This window comes from Hyperolius riggenbachi, chromosome 1 (assembly GCF_040937935.1).
Source record: "Hyperolius riggenbachi isolate aHypRig1 chromosome 1, aHypRig1.pri, whole genome shotgun sequence".
NCBI lineage: Eukaryota > Metazoa > Chordata > Amphibia > Anura > Hyperoliidae > Hyperolius > Hyperolius riggenbachi.
Genome location: NC_090646.1, coordinates 334,186,951 through 334,206,546, shown reverse-complemented (window position 1 = coordinate 334,206,546; position 19,596 = coordinate 334,186,951). Strand labels below are relative to the sequence as shown.

The following is a 19,596-nucleotide window of genomic DNA, read 5'->3' as shown; positions in this document are numbered from 1 at the left end:
GTTACACCCCTCCTCTTGTCACAAGGGAAGTAATCACAAATTACACCATGCATGTCTGAGGCTGGAAATCATAGATTTGGATAGTACAGTTTATTACCCTTTCATTCCTATTTTATTAAAAATAAAGATGTATTTGTGACAAGGCCAACAAACATTTAAAACGGAACTGAATAGTGAAAAAACATGAAGGGCCATATTCTATTCAAGGTGATAAGTAGCTTGCAGATGCAAGCTACTTATCACCTTGCCATCACACGAGGATTACCAGCAAATCCTATTGCCCATATCCTTCGCGCGATGGCCGATCGTTAGGGAGCATTACTCAGGCGATGCTCCCTTTTACCGGGCAGTGGGGAGTGAGGTTTATGCTGTGGTGCTGTCCTTCAGCACCGCGGCCTCACTCCCCACACATGCGCAAACGTGTCGAACATCCGCCGCCATCTTCCGCTGCAGCATCTGGGGGTCTCCTTTAATAAGGAGACCCCAGAGCTCCCCATCGGATCGCCGCACACCTGATAAGCCCCCCACGTAGCTCTGCCGGGCACCCCTGTTAACATACATACCGCCGCTGATCACCCGACGCCTCTCGCCGCAAATTCCGTTACAAAATTACAGTGTATCTAACACTGTAATTATTGTCCGCATAGGAGCCCAGGCAAAGCATCTTTGAATCTGCAGCCAGGGCTCCCCATTGGTCCGCTGTCTGAGCCATTGGTTCAGACAGCAGACCAATGGGGAGCCCCAGCTGCAGATTTAAAGATGCTTTGCCTGGGCTCCTATGCAGACAGTAATTACAGTGTTAGTGACTGAATTTGCGGCGAGAGGCGTCGGGTGATCAGCGCGATTTTTTTCCTTGCGTTCCTGCCCGCAATGGCAGGGCGCTATTGCGGGTGGGAATGTGAAGAAAGATACGTGTGGCTCGGGGTGCGCAGGCGCGGTTGCCGTCAACTTACAAGTCGACAGTATGACCGAACCGAAACTAGCTGGCTGCAGGAGAACAGAGGATCGTGGAGGACCGGTGCTGGACAGGAAGGCTGCAAGGGGCTGGCAGAAGCCCCAGGTAAGTAAAACACTTTGTTTTTCTTTAACTATTCAGTACAACTTTAAATATCACCTAGGACAATTCTTTAGTGTAGAATGGATAAATAACTTATAACGTACTCTTCAAAATAAGAAAAAGGGAAATTAAATAAATAAATGACAATGGCATCTGGCTTAGAGAAATTTTTATCTTTGAATCTAAAATTCTTTCACTGATAAAAGTAATTGGTGTTGGAAGGAAAACATTGCAGTAACTGTAGCCAGTTTTGACGAAAAAAATGAACAAATATTTCCTCCTGCCCTCACAAATAGTAGTCCGATAAATGATCTGGCATAGAACATTATTATTCCATGCTTTAGTAATTATAGCTGTGAATGCCATTTCCTGTAGTGAAAGCATACAATACATTATTAAATTAAGTTATTTGCTTTATTTTTACTACCTTATGCAGATTTGCATTCCACTGTTACCCATTATTATTGTAAACAGCCCTTTCTTTCCACAGAAAAAAAGTGATGTACTTTGTGTTTTTTCACAATCCTTTGAATAAAGAGTTTATTTTTTATCATTTTATATTGCATTTGAACATACTGTATATTAACAAACTAATTTTACAACCTGAAAGGATTTTGTTTTTTGGAAACTAAAAACAGTTCTGTTTGCCTTACCTTTCATTATAGTTGAACATTTTTATTGTTTTGTCTTTCAAATGTCTCCATATCAATTTTGCTAGCAATTTAAACTAGAATAGTTCATTTGTTCTTAATCTGAATATTTACCTGACAATGCAGGAAAATGGATCCCAGCGAAAACCTCGATGACGAGTTTTCCCTTATCCATCTTCCTGCTTGTGGGTACACACAATGGCACATGACAGGAAGTCAAATGATCCCGGTATTTTGCACGGAATCGTCAGGAATCTTACAGATCCCATTCACTGTTGCGGTTGTAATCACCGTGAGTTACCAAACGTCGTTCGCTAATAGTGCGTCTGTACCCACATCGCAAGATCGTAGACACGTAACTCAAAAACTCACCTGTCATTGAAAAACACATCATAGAAATCACATAGTGGGCACGGGCCTTTAGGTGGCCTGAAACAAGCGTTTTGGATGCCTTTGCAGAGTGGTTGGGATGACACAGAAGGGAGGCAGTAGTCAGGTATTACCCCCACAGGAGGAGGGCAGATGCAAATGGACTCATCTTTACTACAGATAGTCATACATTTGTGAGATGAAAGGTGTTGGCACTGCAGCACTTGAGGAGGGATGGGAATCCAGGTAGTGGTTTCTAGTTTGTACACTCACTGAAGCCAGGTATAAGTTAAAAGCTTCAGCGTGCTCTGGCCTTAAAACAAGTAGCTTGCAATAAAGAAAATAAGGGAAATGGAGGTCGGCACTGCTGCTTTTCACTTTTTTAATTCAAATCACCTTGCATACATAAGCAATCTTCAGTGGCATAAATGTAGCATAGTATAAAAAGTAGTGCGCATACCAGCTGCGGTGAAGGGATAAGGTGCGGGGCACTGATTAGCCTCCGTGGAAGAGCCAATAGCGCAAAACGTTCATAAGGCTAATTAGTGCCCGGCACCCACCGTGCCTTATCCCTCCACCGCAGCTGGTATGTGCACTAATTTTTATACTATGCTACATTTATGCCACTGAAGATTGCTTATGTATGCAAGGTGATTTGAATTAAAAAAGAGAACAGCAGCAGTGCCGACCTCCATTTCACTTATTTTCTTTATTGCAAGCTACAGATAGTCATCCATCTGGGGATGCTGCAGCAGTCCAGCAAAATGGCATCAGAGCAGACTTACTCCCAAGTCTCCAAATGTCAGAGCACACCACACATGAATACACAAGCAGACAGGTCTACCAACAGAAAACATACTGGTGCTGTCATGTTGGTGAAGAGGTAAATTTAAGACAAGAATTTTAAGTTAAGTTTATATTAAATTACTCAAGCAAAGGAAATGTAAACCTGTCAATGTGTTCTTCTTCACCCCAAAAAAAGTTTCGGGAACATTTTGAACTTCTAGGTGGGTGTTTGTTTAGGAAACTCTATATCATGTAAGCATTGGAGCTAATGCTAAGTAAATAAAATCCTGATTATATTTTACCCTTCCTATTCCAACTTGTTTCTCCCTAAAATCCACTAGCTCTAACCACTAGAAGTATAGAGTGTAATATACTCTCTATGTAAATTTAGCTATGAGCAGCCTACATTCTCTGCATTATTCACCTGTTCAAGAATGACTTCATTTTTCTGTTAAGTACACACATCACATATCCTTTTAGTGCCCATACACGATACAATAAAAACGTTCGATTTTCCCGTTTATTCGATCTAAATGATCGAATTGAATGAAAGTTGAAAATATTTTTTTTTTTCGATCAAGAAATTCGAACGATTATCCCGTTTTTTCGGGAAAAATGATCGGACATGCTGGAAAAATCTTTATATTCGATCTAACAGAATAATCGAACTAAATTATCTAATTGAAAAATTGTACCATGTATGGCTACCTTTAATTATTCATCTCTGAAGAGCAGTGCTTAGCAGTGGCAAGTTATCTGGGGCCTGATGGTTTGCCTAGGGATTATGCCTGCAGATGACATTGTCACAGACATCTTCCTTTCAAGATAAGGATGAGATAAGGATGAGGAGGTAGCCTTTTTAGTTCTGTACATACGCTAGATGAAACTCGGCTGAGGCCACCGATAACGACAGCCTCTGCCCAGAAACCAGCATGTGTACAACAGCCCCCGACACCTCTCAACCGCTCAGCCAGCAATCCGTCCTGGTGGATCATTGGCCAGGCGACGGCCAAGAGCATTATTCTGCCCACTTACCCTGCCTGCAGTGTAACATCACCCCCGTGCCGCTCTGCCTCATGCATAGAGCAGAATATGTCGCTTGCTTGCAAGTGAGCAACACATCTGCACAGCCTCAGTCCTGCAATGTCGCCTGAGCATGTGTATGGGCTTTTCTCCACACCCTGAGGACAAGGGTAAACAAACCAGTGGAACCCATATGTCAGTTGTAGAACAACCATTAGTTTAGTGCATAGCAATGAAAATATACATTTGAATAGACTGACCATTGTATTTTATTGCAGGACAACTGTGTAACTGTGCCTAATTCTGGCCAGGAAGATGCTGACAGAGATGGAATTGGTGATGCATGTGATGATGACGCTGATGGTGATGGCATTCCAAATGCGCAGGTTGGAAAGTTTCATTTATAAATAAAGGTCATTGCCAAGTGAGGCACAACCCTTGTATTTATTAGTATTTTTCTTATTATTAGTTTCTATTCAGTGTTTGAGTACAATGAAAGGTTATGGAGAAGGTAGCTAATTTTGTATACCATAACATAACTGCTAGAGACATTTCACAATTGCCCCCTCAGACAAGAACCCAGTAACCAGCTGGTGAAGTGAAATTCGGCAAGTGTTTTACTCATCAAAGCACAATGTGAAACAATCTGATTAGCTAGATCAGCCCCTTTAAGGACCAGAGACCGCTGGTACAGAAACGGCGGAATCCCGACGAATTGCCGTCACCACTGCACCTCGGGAACCTGGGCCACCCAATCTGCTGTCTCTATGACAGCAGAGTTCCTGTGAGCCGGCCAGGAGTCGCTTTCATTGGCTCCTGGCCTTGTCTTTCAATGTAAGCCAATGGGAGTTGCTTACATTGAAAGACAGGGTAAGGAGCCAATGAAATCAGCTCCTGACCTGCTCACAGGGCTCTGACGTCATAAGGACAGGCAGAGCGAGTGAGCTGCGATGGGAGACGGCGGGGATTCAGCAGCTAAATTGGCAAGAGTGACGAAAATGGTGGATGCGTGCAGCAGCAGTTAATTGAAATCTATGCCATGGCAGCCAGATAGTCATCAAAACAGGGTGTAGAGTTCAATTACGACGGTCCGAAAGTAGTTAATGAATTGTCCGAAGAGTGTTAGAAAAAGATCTGTGGACCATAGTAAACAGGATTATGATATTCTTGAGAAAAGAAAACAGAAAAAACTGGCACCAGTATGCGGCAGGGATGGAACGGCCACAGGTGGGCTTACCTGCAACGTGCACCGATATGCAGAAGCGTCTTGAAGGAAGGAGAGAAGCGGGCACTGCTGCATAAAATCCCTTTATTGTGGCCGGGTTACAGAGTGGTTGCAGTGGGGGGAGAGGGTTGCCTGACAGCTGTTTCGCAGGTATGCAACCTGCTTCTTCAGAGGCTAGAAGAAGCAGGTTGCATACCTGCGAAACAGCTGTCAGGCAACCCTCTCCCCCCACTGCAACCACTCTGTAACCCGGCCACAATAAAGGGATTTTATGCAGCAGTGCCCGCTTCTCTCCTTCCTTCATAGTAAACAGGATGCTGTAAAAGTGTAGAAATCAAAAACTGTTTTTATGGCTAATGATTAATGTGCTCCTTAACTTCCCCAGACCTGGTGCAATAAGCTCATGTTGTTTTTATGCAATCATAATAACATCTACATTGCTTCAGGACCTATCTAAGCACTTTATCAGTTTAGATTGAAATTGGTTGCCCCTCACATGGCATGCTTCTTGGTAAGATAGGACTGAGATTGCTCAATCAGACTGCAAAGTGTCTCACCACATCTGTGTCTAATTGACTTAGTGGGGAATAATGGTATCCTTGACTCTTTTGGTGCAGGATAACTGTGTCTTTATTCCTAATGTGGACCAGAAAAATGGAGATCAGGATAATTTTGGTGATGCCTGTGATAACTGCCGTAATGTAAAAAATGATGACCAGAAGGACACTGACCGAGATGGGAAAGGAGATGTCTGTGATGATGACATGGATGGAGATAGTACGTGTTTTCATTAAAATCCTCAATTTTTATTTTACAATACAAGTCTATAGAAGTGCCCTGTTCTGTCTGACCGTAATACCTGTATAGATGCAGAACGCTACAAGTAAAAGCAACATTCTCTGCATTTACAAATAGCTGTGTTATTGGTACTGTAAGTTCTTCTTTCCTTGTGAATTAATTTACAGAGTTGCCTTCTTAATATAGCTGATTCCTTCCCCTGAAATGCCCTTTGAATTTGAAATAGAGGTATGACCGAATAAGCAGAGGTGAGTGGGAATCTGGCACATTAAGGAGGGTTGAGATTCATAACAAAACAGAGCTTTTCTAAGCTTTAGCTAACGTAAAAAAAAACATTATTTTTTTTCTCTTTCAATACTTTTATTGGCATTTTTGAAATAAAAAGAACAATTGCATAAACATTTTTTATGGGAAAAAAAAAGAACGGACAGGAAAAAGACTACATTTACATCTGAATAGCTCAACCCAGAACCTGGATAGTCAGACAACAGTTTGTAAAAAAAAAAAAAAAAATCCCTCTGAAATATATGAGTCTGAGGTCACGAAGGGCTATACCATACAATTACCAGGAAAATAGTCCCTATTAGCAACCAAGGGAATGCTCCCGGCCCATTGTGGCCAGATGACTTAACTAGTACAAATATAGAAGAAGAAAAAGAAAAAGGACAGAAGAGCAAAGACAGAAAAGAAGAACCAAGAAGAAAATAAACAAACACTGACATATTGTAACAATCCCACGACCCCCATCCCATCCCATTCCATACCCTTCAACTTTTAACTCCTCCTCCTAGACTCAAAATATGCCTTCCAGGGTCTCCATATTTTAACTACCTTATTTTGTGTGCATTCCAAAATACTAGCTAACCTCCCTTGGACCAGGAAGTTAGTGATCCTACTCTTTACCTCTTCAAAGGGGAATTGCTGCTTCCTCCATGCTCTTGCTATCGACTCTTTTGCTGCAACAAAAAAATAAAATGTGCCAGGGACCTTTCTGAATTGGTGAGCTTGTTGATTTTAAAATGTAGCAGATATGACCAGGGGCCTTTTGATAATGTCTTATTGAAAAGTGCTCGTAGCATCCAATATATCTTGGTCCAGAAACAGTACAACATAGAACATGACCTAAAATTATGGAGCAAGTCCCCTTTTTCAATGCAGCCCCTAAAACAATTTTCTGATCGAGCACCATCCACATGAGCCAGCCTAGCAGGCACCAAGTACCATCTTAACATGAGTTTCAATGAGGATTCTGCAACCGCTAAGTTTAGCATGATATGATATGATATGATATATAGTTTTCCATGACACTAACCATTCCTTGAGTGGCCTAGAACCCTTCAGGTCTAAGTTCCTTTGTTTCACATACTTATGGGTAAAATTTCTAGAAGAATCATACAATACAATTTAGGAAATCAATCCTCTCCCTCCTGGGTTGTCAAAACATGCCCTCTCAAAGCAAGATAACGTGAGGAGTAAATCATTTTGATTCTTAAATATAGTGGTGATCAAATGCCTTAGGTGAAGATAACCATAGCACTCAGCCTCAGGAATCTAATACTTTTTGCGCAGATATTCCCAACCAAGTACCTTGCATTCTTCTATTAAAGAACAAGCGACACCCATGCTAACCTAGAAATAAAAAACACATATATAAGTAGATAAATACTACTTCTACTTACATAACAGATGTCTTGTGCTATCCACGTAATGATTCCTGTGAATTTTATAAAGGAAAAGCAGAAAATCCTATTCTAGGCAGTGGCTATCTTGCCAAGCTAATGCTGACATCATATCCTCCCTGACTCTTGTTCCCCCCCCCCTCCCTTCTCTTGCTCATTGTGTATTCATTAGCTGCCCTCCTCCCAGCGTCTTTTTTTATTTACACATCCAATCACTGAGTCATCTCAGCATTGGTTGGAAACACAAGTGAGCAGAGGTGTTTCAGATAAGAAAGCTAGGCAGGGAAATAAATGGAAGAGGAGGAATATATTATAGATAAAAAGAACTCCCAGCATTCAACTTGTTGGCACTGTTTAGCACTAGGGCCAGTGCTCCTAAAGTATGTGATAACTACAAACCATAACAGCAGAAAAAGTTTTGCAAGTTTTGAATGCAGGATTAGCATCTTTATCACTTAATAAACTCCGACCAGTTGCTGTTGAAATTTGATTTTTATGGTAACAATACCGCTTTAAATGCCAAACTAACAGGAGATTATGTGAGCTCCAAATGCTGTTGGATTGTCTCATGAAGGGAGGATTGTTTGCAATAGGCAATAGTGGCAAGGAGGGGGGTAATAAGCCTTGGGAGTTAATAAGTCTTGGGATAGTGTCCCAAACAGAGAGATAGTGAAATGCCACCTGCCTGTGCCTCAGAGGAAGCCAAACAGCTGTAGTGATCTTGAATAAAGCAAACAAAGGCTGTTCAGAAGTGCAATCTTGTCACCTGGTAATAGCCAGTAAGATTTGGGAACCCCAGACACAGTGTTTATGTATATAAAGAGTGGATTTGGTGACCCATGGCCTATAACCACTCCATATAAATTAAGTCATTCTAAGCTGTAACAACCTTAAAAAATGAGGCGGCACCCAGACTGATAGTAGGCAAAAAAGATACAGTATCTTGGGCGATAAGGTCATTGTGAGAGCACCCGCCCCAGACTGGAAGAAAGAAAGGTGGACCATCTATTGATAAACTGAGCTATTTGCTTGGAGAAAGGGTAATAATTAGCTTGGAATAGGGAGTTTGATTCTAGTGTAAGGTGAATCCCAAATATTCAGTAGAATTAGTTGCAATTTTTAAATAGATGAGCCAGGGTAAGTTCTAACAAGCTATCTGAATCTAAATCAACATTGATTAAAAGATTTATTTGGATTGATAACCAGGCCTGCCACTCTTAAAAAATTCTTCCTTCTAGACACTGCAGGAGAGCAGGCAGAGACGATGTAGGCTCTGTGACAAACAAAACTATGTAATCGGCAAAAAGATTCATCCTCTGCCTCCCCCCTACTATTTCCACACCTTTCATAGCATGCATACTTCTGATTACTCGGGCCAGAGGCTCCATTGTCAGATACAATGGGTGATAGAGGGCACTCTTGATGTGTTCCCCTATGGATTTCAAAATTAGGGGATAAGTATTCCCTATAATATATTGATGCAGTGGGGTTGAAATAAAGGGTTTTAAACCATGAGAGAAAGAGCTCTCCAAAGCCCCTTCACTGTAGCACATAATACAAATAATCCCACAGACTACATCAAATCCTAGATAAATATGCCATAATAATATAATGTGTAATTATTTTAAGAAAAGGATCAGACTTACCAGGGGAATACATGGAATGCATTATAGTGAAAACCAGCTGAGATGGAGGGAAGTTTACAGTGGGTAGTGCCATCTACACATCAGAAAAGGGGTCGGGAAAGATGGAAAAAGACAGATAAAATGGAAGAGTCCGAAAAAAAAGTGAGAGGATAAGTTCACACCCGTTGGTGACGAAAAGGGCAAGCTCACAAATCACAATAAAGTTTATCTAACGTCAGCAAGTTCTTTCCAAGGCTGGACCCTAAATGCAAGCAAATAGTACTCTTTCACTTGTCTGAAGGGGCTATGCCTTCCTCAGCTGCATGGCTGCAGTATGATAAAGCCTAATTGACATTATCAGTTATACACTATAACATTAATGTACCAGTCCATACCTTCATCTTGAACCATAAACCTTCGCTAGAAGGCCCCCTACCCCCTCGCAGCCCAAGAATACAGAATAAGCTGTAGAGATGTCTCTGGCCATGCTGGCCATTATCACACTGCTACATTGTTGACAAAGTCTCCTTTGGGGGTAAAGCATGTAAGGAAATGTGTTTTGTAAAGAGTCAGGGATAGGCATAGCATCTGTCCAACATTTATTGCAGAGACACACACTCCTCTCAATTTTCAGTGAATGCAGCAATTGGCAACTAATATTTTCTTTTCTCTTTTTAATTGTATATATTAAAGGTTAAAGGGACTCCGAGCTCACAATAAAAAAGAAAGTTGAACTCACCTGGGGCTTTCTCCAGCCCAGTGCTGGTCGGGAGGTCCCACGACGGCGTCCTGGCTCCTCTCCAACACCCCGATCCGGAATGGCTGACAGGCCGCAGCCCGGGCGACACTCTCCCGAGTGTCGGGCTGCTCCTTCCGCGTATGACGCGGATGACGTCACACGCCGGCCGCCTCGCGTCATCACGGCGGCCGGAGTGAAAGTACTGCGCATGCGCGCTTTAATCGCGCATGCGCAGTACTTTCACGCCGGCCGCCGTGATGACGCGAGGCGGCCGGCGTGTGACGTCATACGCGGAAGGAGCAGCCCGACACTCAGGAGAGTGTCGCCCGGGCTGCGGCCTGTCAGCCATTCCGGATCGGGGTGTTGGAGAGGAGCCAGGACGCCGTCGTGGGACCTCCCGACCAGCACTGGGCTGGAGAAAGCCCCAGGTGAGTTCAACTTTCTTTTTTATTGTGAGCTCGGAGTCCCTTTAAGTTTTATGTAAATTCCAAACCCTTTCAAAACAAACATTCCCTATTTAGGCAAATCCCTGTTGTAGTACTTCTTATGAGGGTAAACATAAGATAGGGAGAGATCTCCCCACCCCCCAAAAAAGATCACATCATATTTACAGGAAATAAAGCTACACAACTCAGCCAGCCTGGTAATGTAAATATATGCAATGCAGTAAATGATTATACATTGTTAACTTATGCACATTTTCTATCATATATATCTAAAGATGAGAGACCAAAATTAGGCTTACTATTTTTTTTAACATTTGTCATTTCAATGTTACCTACATCAATAGATCTGCTGGGAAATATCCCAATTTTCTGTATTTAAACTTAGTACAGTACTTAGCTTGTGGCTGATTTGAATCACTGTTTTGCAGAAATTAAGAATGCTGTGGACAATTGCAAAAATGTTCCAAACCCTGACCAGAAAGACACAGATGGTGATGGTGTAGGTGATGTTTGTGACAGCTGTCCCACTATCCGCAACCCAGACCAGGTAGGTTTTCATGACTAAAACACAAAAGTGCAACATACTGAGAACATTTTCTAAAGTAAAAAGAAAAGACTCAATAACAAGTGGAATTTTATTAAGAAAGGTAATACAATGTAATAGAAATGCTGTGTTCTGCAGTCCACCAAGGTGACTTTGGGCTACTTGTGCTGAACTGTAGGCAGAGTGATTTCAGTCATCAGTCTGCTATTAATTTGAGAAATCACTGCATCTACAGTGATATGCATAAGACCCTCCAGGAGTTCTCATATAGGACAAGATCCAAAAATGTCCCACTCATTACCATTGCTTGTTTAATCAAAAGACATAATACCCTTTTTGCTAACACAATGATAGCTGCTACCTGCACCTACATACTCAACATCTGAAAAATGTATGCATGAATAAAATATAAACCAAGTGAATACTGTGTAATATCAGATTGAACATGATCTTTTGGCCATTTCTGATTTTAATATCATTTTTAGGCAGATGCAGACCATGACTTAGTGGGAGATCAATGTGATACCAATCAAGATCGGTAAGAAAACCACATCAGGTGATTAATAAGGCCTACTAGGCCAGGCCAATGCTGGGCCCACACTGCAGAATCAGTGCTTTTTTAGTCACTTTACTGTCATTGCACTACCTCAGCCCGACCATAGGGACTGGAAAACTGCGATCACCTGCATTCGTGAATGTGCACACAAGCACAGTGACCACTACACAAAGATTGCCACCAAGACGGCTAACATTTATGTCCTGAGGGTGTCAACTAGTAAAAACAATGAATGGCTCACCTAGGGTTATCACTAATGCTCTTTGTGGTTGTTTGGGGTGCGGTAAACGTGGCATTTAGTCTGTCAGTGTGAAGCGGGCCTAACCCTTACACTACCTGATTAACATGCATACACGCCGGATATTTTAAAGAACTTTATTCCTCAAATTTAGGAATGTAATGTGATTTCTGACCTTTAGAGACTAAAACACAACTCTGTGTCAACTACGTCATTTTTCTGTAGAACTTTTGACATAGATTCCCCTCAGCATGCCACCCTCCAGGTGTTAGGCCCCTTGAAACAGTCCTTATAGGTTTTAGAATTTGCCTGACCATTGAGGTCTATGGTTGTTCGCGAACGTTTCCAAAAATTTGATGTTTGCGACATCACTACTGTTAAGATATATAAATTGTCATTTGTTGAATTTGCAGCATAAGGAGGTCATATTTACTATAATCAAAAGCAGTTTAAATTAAAAACATCTTAACAGGTCAACTTATGTATTAACATAGGACCCCTTATTTGATAGCAGCTTTAGAATTCTTGCATTGAATTTCTTAGGAGGATGTCAAAATAGCCTCTCAGAGCTGCTGTTTGGATGTAAACTGCCACTCACCCTCATATATCTTTTGCTTTAGGATGCTGCTAAGGTTCTCACTATGATGGAAGTCAGGGGAGGATGAGGGCCACACTATGAGTTTATCTCCTTTTATGCTGATAGAAGCCTATGGTGCAGAGGCATTCCTTGCAGCATGAGCTGGTGCATTGTCATGTTGGAAGATGATTTTGTCACAGAAAGAATGGTTCTTCTTTAAGTACCATGGAAGAAAGTGGACAGTCAGAAACTCCACATACTTTTTAGAAGTAATTTTCACACTTTCAGGGACCCTAAAGGGGCTGAACAGTTCTCTCCACATGACTCTCACCCAAATCATGACCCCGCCACCTTTTTGCTGTTGTTTCAGCCTTGCTGTGACATGGTGGCTGTCCACCAACCATCCACCACTCCATCCATCTTTACCATCTAGGAACTGTTTGAAAATTCTTCTTCTTGTAGTTCTGGACCCAGTGCAGCCATTTCTGCTTGCGAACATTGGTTAGGGGATGCTGAATAGAAGGTTTATGCATAACTGCAATCATGTGGAGGACCCTGCACCTTGATGTTTACAGGACCACAGAGTCACCAGAAGCTTCAAATACCTGTTTGCTGTTTTGTTATGGCATTTTAGCAGCTGCTCTCTTAATCTTATGTATTTGTTTAGCAGAACCTTTCCTAATTTTGCTTTTATCTCCACAAACCCCTGTGTTCTCTGAGTCAGCGACAAATCTTTTAACAGTACGATGATCATGCTTAAGTTTTTGTGAAATATAAAGGTTTTTATACCTTGTCCAAAGCATTCAGCTATTTCACACTTTTTGGCAGCAAAGAGATCATTTTTTTTTCTCATATTGCTTGAAAATGGTGGTCTGCTTAATAATGTGAAACACCCTTTTTTAGTAGTTTTTCCTCTAATCAGGCTCACCTAGCAAACTAGTTATCAGAGGTGTCCGAGATTGATTTCAGTGATCAAAAAAGCCCTGAGACACAATACCATCCATGAGTTTAATTTAAAAACAAAATGTTTAATCTTTATGACACTTAAATACAATTTGCATAATAATTTGGAATGCAGTGTATATCAACTATAGTAAAAATAGGGTGGTCAAACATATTAGCCCCATGTGAATGTTTGCTTTCAAAACACACCTACATTAATTAGCCAAATAGTTTTGAAAACACACCTGTGCAGTCAATTGGCTTCCTAACAACATTCAATCAGCATAAAAAGACTTCAAGGCGGGGACAGGTGCCGGAAGTGGAGTGATGTGGGGTCTTCGGGGCAACTTCGTGGGATGAGACTCCGCAGGCAAATTTAACTTTTTATTACAGCAGCGTTGAAGGATTTTTATATTATGGATTGAGATTCACTTTAAGCCGTGCTGCTAAATGAGAGGAGTGCAAATTATGTGCACACTACGAGCGGTAGTGCAGCGTAGCATGCGCTACTAACTTACTCGCGCTCGTTCTGAATAATGGTCGCTCCACTGAACATTCCCTGAGCCCGGCGAGTGCAGTGGCTTTAATAGAAGTGACTCTCGCACTTTGATTGGCCCAATAGGCTGCCCGTCAGCTTAATGAATCAACCCCATTTTTTTATAGTGTATTTGTCATTTTCAGGGAGGAATCAAGAGTGTTGTCTAATTTCATAAGAGGGGCTAAACATTTTGGGCTCTACTGTATGTCTTTCAACATAAACATACATATCATGGTAGAAATGGAGCTAGGACAAAGAAGTCAGGGAAACCTGCATTGTTTGTTTTTATCTGCTTATAGAAATGGAGATAGGACAAAGGAGTAAGGGGAATATCGGATTGCTTTGCATTTTTAATGTGCTTATTCTTTTAGGGCCCTTTTCCATTTGTGCCGGTGTGTGTCTCAGGGATACCCACCAGCACATGTTCTGATGAGAGTAAACATTGAAATGCCTGTAGCTGTACCATGCGTGACTATGGGGATTCACATGCATGATAAGATGAAATGCTGCAGACCATCCATTTTCACGTGTGGGGAATCGCTCCAAATAATTCCTAGTGGGAACAAGCTCTAAGTCCTTTCTAATTAGTGTCCAGTGTTCCTATTCAACATTGCCACCTCCTTTGTAATGTGCGCTGTGAAGTAACTTAATGTTTCCTTCATAAGTACATTCTTAAGTCAGTTATTGGCTGGCCTTGATCACATAACAATAGAGATGACTACCCTTCTCTGTACTCATGCAGAGATACAAAAAATGAGAATGGATTTATAATCTTTTTCTCCAACTGTCTAAGCTGATGTTTCATTTACTTGTTGTTTTGCTGTTAATAGAGATGGTGATGGTCACCAGGACACAAGGGACAACTGTCCATCAGATATTAATAGTTCTCAACTGGACTCAGACAAGGATGGCTTCGGAGATGAGTGCGATGATGATGATGATAATGATACCATCCCAGATACTACAGATAACTGCCGATTAGTACCAAACCCAGACCAAACAGATTCTGATGGTAAATATGACGATGATGCCTGAGTGATTTTGTGTGGTTAATGTCTGATTTGTCCACCATTTAGACAAATTGCACATCTGACTTTGTTTACTTAATGTATAATGTGTTTTTTTTTAGGCAATGGTAAAGGTGATGCTTGTGAAAAAGATTTTGACAGAGACCTCATTACTGACAAAATTGATGCTTGCCCAGAAAATGCTGAGATAACTCTGACAGACTTCAGAGCTTTCCAGACTATTGTTTTGGACCCGGAGGGTGATGCACAAATTGATCCACATTGGATTGTTTTAAATGAGGTACATACTAAATTGTCTTTAAAATGCGCTTGTACACCACAACAACATACAGCTACTTTACCTAAGCCTAACCGGATTATAGATATACAAATCAGCTATGGGGTTTATAGGAGACTGTAAAAAAAATTACATAGAAAACATTTTTGAGGTATCACATAAGAACTACGGTAGGATGCAGACAATACATGTAAAGTCAAATAATACACACATTTCACTGCTAAGGCTGAACAATAATAAATGCCTGGGGCATGTTTCTCAGCTTAAAGTGATACTTAAGTGAAAACAAAGCGATGAGATAAACAATTGTATCTATCCTCCCACTCCTAAAATTATTTTTAGATATCCCAGTTTTATGTTATGGTTAAAAACTCAAAAAAGCAGATTTATCATTTTGTCTCAGCTGAATGTAACAGTCTGTCTCTGTGCCTCAGAGTGCTCAAAAATATGAGCTATTAACCTTTTTTTATCTATCCTCTCATGACAAAGAACTCCTAGAGTAAAGTATTTTATGGCTGTAACTCCTAATCAGTAGTGTCACAGGGCCCCTAGTGGTTGGAACGCAATTTGCCTTCCAATCGGTTTTAGCACACAGATCATGCAAGCTGTGGTCGCGATCAGTGGGCAGAAACCAACGGAATTTGGGCAGCAGCCCAACTAGAAGGGAGCCTGTGGGTTACGGTAATTACAACTTACACACTATTTCAGGGTATAACTGCCACCACTTCTGCTTTCCTGGGCCAGAAGCACCCACTGACTAGCTATTTGTAGACCTGTAATTAAAACGGTTAAAAACTCTATTCTGTCTAGCTAACAACAATACAATAGTAGCAGTGGCGGACACAGCCAGCAGTGGGCCCCTGTGCAAAATTGTAATTGTGGGCCCCCTATGACCTGCGGCGCGCGTAGCGCGCCGCGGCAAAAAAATGGGCGTGGCAATGACCGGATGAGGGCGGAGCTAACTGTAACTTAAAGCGAACCCGGGGTGAGGGTTTATTTCCTTTTAAACAATACTAGTTGCCTGGCGGCCCTGCTGATCTATTTGGCTGCAGTAATAAACTGAATTACACCAGCAACAAGCATGCAGCTAATCTTCTCAGTTCTGACAATATTGTCAGAAACCCCTGACCTGCTGCATGCTTGTTCAGGGTCTATGGTTGAAAGAATAAGAGGCAGAGGACCAGCACGGCAGCCAGGCAACTGGTATTGCTTAAAAGGAGAGAAATATGTCAGCCTCAATATTATTCTCACCTCAGGTTCCCTTGAAAAGTGCAACGCAAAGACAGTGGGCCCAAGTTTTGGTGACCCTTTCCCCAGAAAATTCACATAATTGTGCAGGTTTTCTCAAGAAAATACACATATATGCCCAGAAAATACGTGCAATCATGTCGGCAGATATGCCCAGAAAATACGTGCAATCATGTCGGCAGATATGCCCAGAAAATAAGTGCAATTAAGTCGGCAGATATGCCCAGAAAATAAGTGCAATCAAGTCGGCAGATATGCCCAGAAAATACGTGCAAACAAGTCGGCAGATATGCCCAGAAAATACATGCAATCAAGTCGGCAGATATGCCCAGAAAATACGTGCAAACAAGTCGGCAGATATGCCCAGAAAATACGTGCAATCATGTTGGCAGATATGCCCAGAAAATACATGCAATCATGTGGCAGACCTGCCCAGAACATACACCTGCTAATATAAATAAAACAAAAACATTTACTCACCTGCAGCAGCAGACCTCCTGTCCCAGCCTCCATCCGGCGCGCAGCTCCCATGGGTGGTTGGGTGGATAGGTAGCCTAGTGGGTGGGTGAGTGGGTGGGTGGGTGGGTAGGTAGCCTGGTGGGTGGGTGGGTAACTAGCCCGGTAGGTAGCCCGGTGGGTGGGTAGGTAGGTAGCCTGGTGGGTGGGTTGGTAACTAGCCCGGTAGGTAGCCGGGTGGGTGGTTAGGTAGGTAGCCTGGTGGGTGGGTAGGTAGGTAGCCTGGTGGGTGGGTTGGTAACTAGCCCGGTAGGTAGCCGGGTGGGTGGTTAGGTAGGTAGCCGGGTGGGTGGTTAGGTAGGTAGCCGGGTGGGTGGTTAGGTAGGTAGCCTGGTGGGTGGGTGGGTAGCCTGGTGGGTGGGTAGGTAGCCTGGTGGGTGGGTTGGTAACTAGCCCGGTAGGTAGCCGGGTGGGTGGTTAGGTAGGTAGCCGGGTGGGTGGTTAGGTAGGTAGCCGGGTGGGTAGGTAGGTAGGAAGCCTGGTGGGTGGGTAGCCGGGTGGGTGGGTAGGTAGGTAGCCGGGTGGGTGGTTAGGTAGGTAGCCGGGTGGGTAGGTAGGAAGCCTGGTGGGTGGGTAGGTAGCCGGGTGGGTAGGTAGGTAGCCGGGTGGGTAGGTAGGAAGCCTGGTGGGTGGGTAGGTAGCCTGGTGGGTGGGTAGGTAGGTAGGTAGGTAGCCTGGTGGGTGGGTAGGTAGCCTGGTGGGTGGGTTGGTAACTAGCCCGGTAGGTAGCCGGGTGGGTGGTTAGGTAGGTAGCCGGGTGGGTGGTTAGGTAGGTAGCCGGGTGGGTAGGTAGGTAGGTAGCCTGGTGGGTGGGTGGGTAGCCGGGTGGGTGGGTAGGTAGCCTGGTGGGTGGGTTGGTAACTAGCCCGGTAGGTAGCCGGGTGGGTGGTTAGGTAGGTAGCCGGGTGGGTGGTTAGGTAGGTAGGTAGCCGGGTGGGTAGGTAGGTAGGTAGCCAGGTGGGTAGGTAGGTAGGTAGCCGGGTGGGTAGGTAGCCGGGTGGGTAGGTAGCCGGGTGGGTGGTTAGGTAGTTGAGTGGGTGGTTAGGTAGGAAGCCTGGTGGGTGGGTAGGTAGCCGGGTGGGTAGGTAGCCGGGTGGGTGGTTAGGTAGTTGGGTGGGTGGTTAGGTAGGAAGCCTGGTGGGTGGGTAGGTAGCCGGGTGGGTAGGTAGGTAGGAAGCCTGGTGGGTGGTTAGGTAGTCGGGTGGGTAGGTAGGAAGCCTGGTGGGTGGGTAGGTAGGTAGCCGGGTGGGTAGGTGGTTAGGTAGCCGGGTGGGTAGCTATCCGGGTGGGGGGCCCGACTCCTATCCTCCCTCCCTCCCTTCCTTCCTCACCTCGGGGGGCCCCCTCCCGATATGCGCGGCGGGAGAGCGAGCGGCAAATGCAGGAAGTCTTCAGGGCTCTCCAGGCATCCGCTAGAGGCCCAGCCGCTGAGTCTCCAATATGTCTCCAACTGGAGACATATTGGAGACTAAGCGGCTGGGCCTCTAGCGGATGCCTGGAGAGCCCTGAAGACTTCCTGCATTTGCCGCTCGCTCGCTCGCTCTCCCGCCGCGCATATCGGGAGGGGGGCCCCCCGAGGTGAGGGAGGATAGGAATCGGGGGGCCCCCCGGGGAATAAAATAATAGAAAAAAAATTAAAAAAAAAATACTTAATGGGCCCCTGAAGAAAACGGAACTTCAGGGGCCCTCGTGCGGCGGCACGGCCTGCACGGCCGTATGTCTGCCACTGAATAGTAGCGTCTCTCCAGAAGTCTGGATTCAGTTCGTGTGACTGAATAGCAGGGTAGCTGAATAAACAAAGGATGTTTGAACGTTGTTTATTAATATGCAATATGAATAATTAATATATACAGAAAATTATTAAAATCAACAATTATGGAAACATTAATAGCCAGTATGAAATAAAAAGGGAGAAAATACTTAGAGTCATGGAAAGATGTCCTTTTGTGGGAAAACTGGTAAAGTTCAGTTTCAGGTTCAGCAAAGTCTTTGGTTGCAGCTCAGTCCAACAAAATGGCTACCACTTGTTCCTCAAAGTGGCAGCAGCTTTCATGAAGGTGGAAAATGGAGGAATGAGGTCTGCCTGCCGGCCAGGTGCTTTTGATGAAGCTGGCTCGGGGGGGGGGGGGGGGGGGGGGGGGTGGCAATGCCCGCCCCCTCTGAATTACCCACCAATGACAGTTCATTCCCTCTGAGAGATTTTAGGTTTAAACTTATAAAATGCTGTAACTCGTAAACGATACATGTCATATTTAGGTGGATAACAGATTCATACTTGTCGGAAAATACAGATTAATATGATATCAGACGTAACTTGGGTAGCTTCTCAGGTTCCTGAGAAGATTCATAACGCAATAACTGGATGAGATATTGCCATGAATGTTATATCAGCGCGGTGGGCAGACTTTAACGAATAAGACTATATGAATTTTATAGCTGTGCAATGTACAGTCTCCATATAATAGGTAAGAAACCATACATCACATGCATTTATATCTGTCCTTATCGGTGCCTCCTTGGCTGGCTTCTCATGGCCCCCCTGGGGAGCCAGTTTCCTGGCTCTTTTCATTGAGCCAGTTGGCTGTGGGGGGAATGAGCTGGTCCCTGCAGGGAATCTGGCCACGTGCAACATTCCTGAGGGGTGAGGGGAATGCTTTGCTCACAGGGGCACAGATCTCTGGATTACAAAAAAACACACAAAGAAGTCATTTTCTGATCGCTTGCGCGACTGGCAA

The 19,596-nt window shown here is 43.6% G+C and overlaps 1 protein-coding gene across 3 annotated transcripts in view; it reads left to right on the top strand.

Moving 5' to 3' along the window:
• COMP (cartilage oligomeric matrix protein) overlaps positions 1–19,596 on the top strand; it is a 162,524-nt gene that overhangs the window by 106,987 nt on the left and 35,941 nt on the right. For all 3 annotated transcript variants that reach the window (XM_068233919.1, XM_068233918.1, XM_068233920.1), the window contains 6 exons: positions 4,164–4,271; positions 5,728–5,887; positions 10,826–10,944; positions 11,427–11,479; positions 14,623–14,804; positions 14,922–15,100. In XM_068233919.1, coding sequence (XP_068090020.1) covers positions 4,164–4,271; positions 5,728–5,887; positions 10,826–10,944; positions 11,427–11,479; positions 14,623–14,804; positions 14,922–15,100 — 801 coding nt within the window. The remainder of the gene's footprint in view (positions 1–4,163; positions 4,272–5,727; positions 5,888–10,825; positions 10,945–11,426; positions 11,480–14,622; positions 14,805–14,921; positions 15,101–19,596) is intronic.